At 35.5% G+C, this 8,110-nt stretch overlaps 2 protein-coding genes across 3 annotated transcripts; both read right to left on the bottom strand.

Moving 5' to 3' along the window:
* Positions 1 to 517: 517 nt before the first annotated feature.
* Positions 518 to 3,733, bottom strand: LOC140964674 (uncharacterized). 2 transcript variants are annotated; one of them, XM_073424547.1, is made up of 2 exons: positions 808 to 3,733; positions 518 to 678 (listed from the first exon to the last, which is right to left on the bottom strand). In XM_073424547.1, coding segments are annotated over exons 1-2 (2,427 nt in total). In that variant the 5' UTR covers positions 3,234 to 3,733; the 3' UTR covers positions 518 to 677. The 2 variants fall into 2 exon arrangements, with proteins under 2 accessions (XP_073280648.1, XP_073280654.1); XM_073424553.1 differs by having other exon boundaries at positions 1,811 to 3,733.
* Positions 3,734 to 4,560: 827 nt separating this feature from the next.
* On the bottom strand, positions 4,561 to 6,389 carry LOC140964668 (pelargonidin 3-O-(6-caffeoylglucoside) 5-O-(6-O-malonylglucoside) 4'''-malonyltransferase-like). Its single transcript, XM_073424540.1, has 2 exons — positions 6,338 to 6,389; positions 4,561 to 6,163 (listed from the first exon to the last, which is right to left on the bottom strand). Exon 2 carries the CDS (start codon positions 6,130 to 6,132, stop codon positions 4,828 to 4,830), a length of 1,305 nt encoding a protein of 434 aa, XP_073280641.1. The 5' UTR covers positions 6,133 to 6,163; positions 6,338 to 6,389; the 3' UTR covers positions 4,561 to 4,827.
* Between the last annotated feature and the right edge of the window lie 1,721 nt (positions 6,390 to 8,110).

Below are 8,110 nucleotides of genomic sequence, written 5' to 3'. Positions count from 1 at the left end.
TACTTTATTTTTATTATTTAAAATTTCATGTAGTATTTTTCTTTTTTGAAAATATAATGCAAAGTCGGAATAACATTTATTCTTATTCAGACTTACCCTAAATACTCACATTCTTTTCACCAACCACTTGATCAAGAACGTCAGAACTCAAGTCTTATTGCAACCATCAGATCATGGTAAGAGTTTCTAGTAGTACTGCTCCATGATCCCCTAAGTATCACTGACAGTGCTCGTAAGAATCTTAAGTTATGGCTAGCATATAGTACGGTCCCTTCAACTCATATATAGATAGAGGTTGGTTCAAGAACCAGAAAGACGATTTTATTCTTTCGATCAAGAATCAGAAAGGCGATCGAAGGAAGAGAAGATAGATTTTGATATCAGACTTTGGTTTTTGATCATAAACTTGTACTTGTATATTATACTCAAAAGATCAATAAGATTGTGCTGGTTTCTGGTGTACGCAGTGGCGGAGCCAGGATTTAAAATCTACCCGGGCTAAATTTTTTTAACAAAAAACAAAATAATCCATAACAATTAAAATCATAAATATGATACCTGTTCATCGTAGTCTCAAACAATTTCTCATTAACAAGATCTTCAATATTTTGGTTATTGAACTCGTAAGATTCAGAAACTGACAAAACATTGACAATGTAATATTATATCTCCATCATCCTGCAAGAAAAATTAATGAAGATCAAATAAAATGAATATCTCTAAAATCATTCATTTAATGTTAGATGATTAAATTAAATATTTTTAAACTAAAATATACAAAGATAATCTGTATAGACATAATCTTACTATTGAAGCTGTGATCTACGATTCTTCGAAGTATAATATTCATCAATTATAGAATCTGAGTCTATATTTGAAGCAAACTCTCTCTCAATGTAGATAATCATAGAATCTGCCAGAAAACAATCTCCCATTTTATTACGAAGAACTGTTTTAACATGCCTCATAGCCGAAAATGCACGCTCCGTAGTTGCCGTGGAAACAGGCAAAGTTAAAACTAGACGGATCAACTTGTCAATCAAATCATAATGTTGCAACTTTTTTGTTTCAAATAACCCTCGGCACAATTCAGAGATAGTGGACATTTTCTGAAAATCTTCATGACAAACTACATCGAGCTCAAAATGTTGTAGCTGACACCTCAAATGATGCATTTCCTGTTCAGTGAAGTCCTCGGGATAATACTTCTCAGCGAGAGTACAAATCTTGTCAATGTTGAACCATTTAAAATTATCTTTTGGATCCAAAGCAGAGCTGAGAATTAGAAGTTCAACTGTCTCATCACTGAATCTAGAGTTTAACTCTTCCAACTGAAAATCTATTGCAACATTAAATATATCATAATGAAAGTGATGTTCAACTGTGATGGTATCCTTTTTCTTGCATGAACGAGTAGAATGCTTATAATGAGAACTCATCTCCGGTATATCGACATCCAATCTTGTGCAAAATGATTTTACATACGAAAGAAGAATATCGAAACCATCATTTCTCAATCTCAGGAAAAGTTCTTTAGTCGTAGAGACCAAATCCATTGCACTTATGATATCAAGAGATTTTTGTTGCAAGGCACGACAAAGCAAATTTGTGATCCCCATAATTTTATGCATCAAATGCAAAATAAAAATGAAATCAAAAGACTTCATCACTATTAATGAACCACCAGCTTCCCCGCGCATTGAAGTAGATGTGCCATCAATGATAATGTTTTCGAGCACATTAATAGTTGCATCATACATATCTATCAAGCTGCAAATAGAATCAAAATGGGAGCTCCAACGAGTAGTACCTGCTCGATGCAAAGTACCAATCTGATTAGCTCCTCGCCCAGTCTCGCGTTCACCGGCAACAACAGAACGTGCAATTTCATTAACTTGATAAGATTGTAACTCAGTATTGCGCTTGGAAGAAGATGTAACAAGATTGACAATAGTCGTCAGATTTGAAAAGAAAAGCCATATAGAGATCTCTTTTTGAGATGCTGCAACTAATGCTAGTTGGAGTCGATGGGCAAAACAATGTATATAATATGCATAGGGGCAATCTTTAAGAAATAAAGCTTGCAATCCATTAAAAGCACCACTCATGTTACTAGCACCATCATACCCTTGACCTCGCATATTATGAATTTCTAGATTATATCTAGTGAGGACATCACATATTTCTTTCTTGAGTGTGGCAGCTGTGGTGTCATGAACATGCACAATTTGAAAAAAACGCTCACGCAGAAAACCATGGGCATCAACAAATCTCAAAATTATAGCCATCTGTTCTTTGTTAGATACATCTTTCGCTTCATCCACCAAAATACAAAACTTAGAATCTCCAATTTCATCACGAATTTTATTTCTGACTCTATTACCAATAATATGCAAGATTTCTTTTTGAACTTCTGGTGAGGTATATCTTGCATTTCCCGGAGCTTTGTCTAAGATAACATCTTCAATACTAGCATTCCATTTCCCCAATAGTTTTAACATCTCAATGAAATTACCACGATTTTGGGAATATAAAGATTCATCATGACCTCTCAATCCACATCCTTGCAAACTAAGCCAATGCACACACTCAATTGTTGCTGCAAGCCTTAACCGATTTTTTTGAATATGTTCAGAAGTTTCTCGATTCATAACTACATCTATATGCCTAGTGACATTCATCAAATCAACAACAGATTTTGAAGATTTATTGTGTGTCGAGTTAGAACTTCCCATGTGAGACAAAAAAGCACACTTTGCTCCATCATTAACGCGTTTCCAACTTTTAAACCCTTCAATTGTAAATGTAGATTGTTGTGCTTCACTTAATTCAAAAAGATAGCACGGAAAACAAAATACTGCATCCTTCAAAGGAGAGTACTCTAACCATGGAAACTTTTTAAACCATGTATATTGAAATCGACGATGCTGCTTTCCTGATTCAGATCGTGGGTATTCCGACAATTTAGGTTGATATGGCCCCATTTTGATATAAGCTCGTCTAATTTCATCACGATGATTAACAGGATGTTGCAACATCGGAATACGCAATCCAGGATCCCGTTCAAGGGAATTTTCATCAAACACAACTCTTTTAGATTTAGAAGGAGGTTCGGGCTCCTCAATATGAATGGATGCATGAGTCTCGATCCTCTCGGATGATGAAGGATTATCAATTGTTGGCTGAAAGAATGATAAAATATTTTTTTTCCTCTTTCTCTCTTGATTTGACATTAAAATAACCTAATATAAACAAAATTATTAAATTTAGATTAGAACCAAATAATATAGAGTTCATAGATAAATTTAATGTTAATAACATGACAATACTCGATAAACAAAGAATATATGATCTTAATATATCTCTATATTGATTTCAAAAAATATATCTCATGCTTTCACAGAATAATCGAGTTCTCAATATTCTTAGAATAACTCTTAGCAAGCAGGATGAAGACGCAGTCGGTGCCTATTATTGGCACCCAATTTACAGCTTGACACCCAATTCATCAGTCCACAAAACTCAATCATATTATTTATTACATTTATATCATGTTGCAATGATCTCATATCAAGAATTCTACTGTACTCTAAATTGATTGAATATCGTACGCTACAGCACCTTTTTCCATCATATAAATTTACCCCTTCCCACAAGTCTCTCTTGCCTTCAATCACCAACTTTTCTCCCCCTTTAAATCTCCCACACTATCATTTTCAAAGCATTTACCGATCAAAACCATTACAGAAATGCAAGCGAACTCTCCGATCTCGAATATCTTTTTCCTCCGCCATTGTTCCACAAATTAAAATTTTTTTAACAGCAATTACAGCCAGAAGAACAAATAAACACCAAAAATCAAATGCACCAAAAATCAATAAACAGCTAGAAGAACAAATAAACACCAAAAAAAAAAAATTTCCTCCACCGTTGCCTACATTCATTCAACAGCCAGAAGAACAAATAAACACCAAAAATCAAATGCACAACTGAAGCCCAAACAAACCTTTTTTAACAGCAATTCCAGCCAGTTTTAGCATTAAAAATAGTCCAGATTCATCAGGGTTTCATTCCAATTTTACTCATCAAGATTGAATTGCACTCCATACTCCTTCAACTAGGCGCGTTTGAGGAAAAACAAAAGAAAACAGGCTGATGCTGGGAGAGGAGATGAGCGAGTAGCGACACGATGGGTTGGGACTTGGGAGGAGGGTTTGCTTCTGCTTCTGTAAACGTCTTCAATTTTTTTTTCTTTTGAGAATAGCAAACATAATTGGACTTTGGAACATGGTCTTATGTAATTTGGATTTGGGCTGGGCAAAAACTATTACATACTTAAAAATAAATTTTTTGGGCCACCTGGGCTGTAACCTGAGCTGGACAAAAACTATTACATACTAAAAAAAAAAAATTTTTGGGCCACCCGGGCTACAGCCCAGGTGGCCACAAGTCTCCCTCCGCCCCTGGGTGTACGTTCTTGATTTGTGTTACTGAATTCTTGAAGTCATCTGTGTATGCTCGGCTACTCAATTAGTGTCATTCATCATTTCTTAATCGCAATTGATTCCCAAATTCACTACATATATCATAACACAACAACAAACAAGTACACGTACACGTTGATTAACTTTATTAAATGGTACATGTATCGCTGGTACGATGTTATTATTACAGACACAGACACAGATGAGAATTTTTTTTTATTACAACTCACGCAGGGGAGGGGGATCGAACCTGGGGAGGGGGCCAGCTAATTTGACGGGTGAGACCACTGGACTACAAGCCTGGTCTCGAGAAATTTTATTCTGAACTAAGTAAACATCTTCTTCAATTTGTAATGTACTTTATAACTTCCTCATCTTGTTCAAAATAAACCATGTCGGACTCATGCAAATACACCCATGCCTCAATCCCATCATTCTCTTTGGTGTTCATCAATGTCACCAAGTCTGGAACATACGCATTGCTCAAGCTCACCCAGATAGGTTTTCCCCAACCGAAATCGAGCCCGTATTCTCCGAACTTGGACCAATCTGTGAACCAAAGAACCTTATAATCCGAGCTCGCTGCCTTCTTAGCCGCATCTATGTTCACATCAATCAAAGCCCATCGTCCAAATGCTTTGTCACTTAATATCTTTTCACAGTCCTTCACACCCTGGATTAATGTTTCCCGCATCTTGGAAACTATTTCTCGATACTCAAGCCTACAACACTCATCTGCTGTGTATTCGAATCCGGACGTGGAAACCCACGTCCCGCAAGTGTATTTAGAAACCGGCGGAACAGTTCTTTCGCGAACGTTTACTACTTGCAAGACGTTGGCAACTCTCGAGCGGCCCCCGAGTTTCGCCATGTCGGCGCGTAGAAGAGCTTGTGTTAAGAGTGCTGACACCACAGCAACCCTCGAGGGTGGCCTCTCAGTACTTGTGTTCGGTTTCCACCCAGGGTTGGCTCTGTCGCGTAGCCTAGATATGGCATCCTTATCAAACACAAATCTTTTAATAACGATACTATGGTCCGGAACTCTAGAAACCTCGAAAAAGAGTGGAGCCGCATCCTCAGCCGGGAAGATGGAGGTAGAGTCGAAATCCGGCTTAACAATCGGGTCCCCACCAGTAGCATCGTTGGACCATGCCGCGAGGAACATGCTCATCGAGTACGAGTCGAAAATCCTATACGACGCGCACACGCCGATGGCAAGGCCTCCGCCTTGGAACTTGTTGAGCTGAACTGCGAGCATTGGGTCCGTGGGGTCGTCAGCCTCGCCTACTCCTACGGGTAGGAGGTTGTTAAGCCAACTTAACTCGGAATTCACAGGAGGATTCAAGATTTGATGGAGCTCGCAGTCGACTCGTGCTTCTAAACACACAGCACCCTCGTCATTACAATCAACAAAGTGTTTATCCTTGACGTATCTCCCAGCTAGTGGATAAAAAAGGGTCAAAACTCGAGCAAGCGATTCTTCAAAGTTTTTGGTCATTTTTTCATCAAAGGATTGATAATAGAGGATTCGAATGACATGCATGGTTGGGTTGATCTCATCCATTGCAGAGATTTTGTAGCTTCTGAGATTTGGAGGGGTTGGGGTTGACGGTTTGATCAGCTTCCTGCTCCTTACACTTGTCTTCATCGTTCCCGCAATCACTCCCTCGGCGCAGAGACTAAAATTGTAAAGCAAAATACGAGAATTATCAGAAGTGAAAATAATAGAACTAAAACTCAATTTTAACAATATAAAGATCAAATCAAACTGAGATAAACATAGACGAAAAAAAATCCTACGATATTTCTTCGAATAAAATCGAAAGTTTTAATAATTAAGGAAAAATTATGACCTGTGAAAATCTGAACAAAAATAAATCCAATTTGGAAGAGTAGAATTGATTGTAAACTGCTAGAAATAAAAGGGACATAGTGGATTTAAATAGAGCTTGCAGGTATCTTTCCAACCATCAATTAATAATTGTTTTATATTGTAAAATATATAAATTAATATAAAATATTCATACTCTTCCATAATTGTCGCATGGAAATTTTTTTATTTAACAACTCATGTTTCACATGATTCGAGATTAAATTTAAATAGATTTATTTTTATTAACTTTTATAAATTTCTAAAGTAATTTAGTTTTTTATACACTAATTATGTCATGTCAATATTTTTTTATAAATCGTCAACAATTTGATAAAAATAATCACAAATTATGACAAAAATCCAAAAATTAAAGTAGGAAAAAAAATTCCCTAGTTAAAATACTTGTAGTTTGTTATTAGATTACAAATACGATATTGTTCCAAACTATAAATATATAATGTAACCGACCGCAACAGGACTTGAGCATGGACACTAGAGTTATTTATCTCGGGCAAAGAAAGTAAAAAGAAATAACTAAATCTATCTAAATAAATTAGGAAAACTAACCGCAATCAGCGGAACTCGAAACTGAGACTATGAAATCTCAAAGCAACAATCTTTAACCATTGGATGAAAGACTCATCGGCAGATGATACTTTGGTTGAAAAAGCTGTAATCACATGGTGTATTATGAAATCATTTTCAAATTTTAATTAACTGAATATAATGATATGAACTTAATTAACCATATATTTATATTGAAAAACGAAGTGATTACATAAGATATATATTTTATAAATTTATGTAAAAAAAAATAAAAGATAAAAAATATTCAGTTTTCCAAGTTTTCATTTATCCATATTACTTGAGAACCTTGATACAATTTTTCAAAGAGTGGGTCTCATGTAAGACCGTCTCACGGATCCTAATATGTGATACGGGTCAACCCTACCCATATACACAACAAAAAGTAATACTCTTAGCATAAAAAGTAATACTTTTTCATGGATGACCCAAATAAAAGATCCGTATCATAAATACGACCCGTGAGACCGTCTCACACAAGTTTTTGCCTTTTTCAAACCATTATATGACAAATTTCGTTTCATGCGATTTCACGTTTTCTTATTTATTTGCTATTTTTTGTGCCGATTATGGACCCTACTTTGATTTAAAAAATATATGTGAAAATAAATGAGTTGGGATTTTTTGTGACTTTTTGAAAGATTATATTTTTTATTATTAATATTTTCACCTAACTACAGTTTTAAATTTGCAATTGTTTCCATCCCAACAGTTCATGTTCCAGAAAGATTATGTTTTTTTTTAATTATTATTTTCACAATGATGGAATACATAAAGCCAATGATGAAAGATTCATCCTGATTTGTCATACTTATTCACGTCCCCGAATTCCATCTCCATCTTCGTATTCGTCCCAATCCTTGCTTTTTCGGTTTTGCAGAATCCCCAAATCCGAAACTGCGAGGATCAACTTCTCATTGCCACCCCCATCCCAATTTCAAAAATATCAATGGGATAATATGAGAACAGATTTGGGGAATTTCTCAAACTAAAACTTTTTATTATTAGTGATAATATTAATATTTTAAAAAATAATAATATTATTATATTATTAATACTGATAATATTCTTATTTTATTATTGATATTACCTTCGGGTCGGGTTCAATGATGGAGATAGTAATCTCATACCCACTCCAAACTACTTCGGGGATTTTAAAAAATCCTCG

This window comes from Primulina huaijiensis, chromosome 2 (assembly GCF_012295235.1).
Source record: "Primulina huaijiensis isolate GDHJ02 chromosome 2, ASM1229523v2, whole genome shotgun sequence".
Lineage (NCBI taxonomy): Eukaryota > Viridiplantae > Streptophyta > Magnoliopsida > Lamiales > Gesneriaceae > Primulina > Primulina huaijiensis.
The sequence above is the reverse complement of the archived record's forward strand: the minus strand, read 5'-3'. Positions and strand labels throughout refer to the sequence as shown.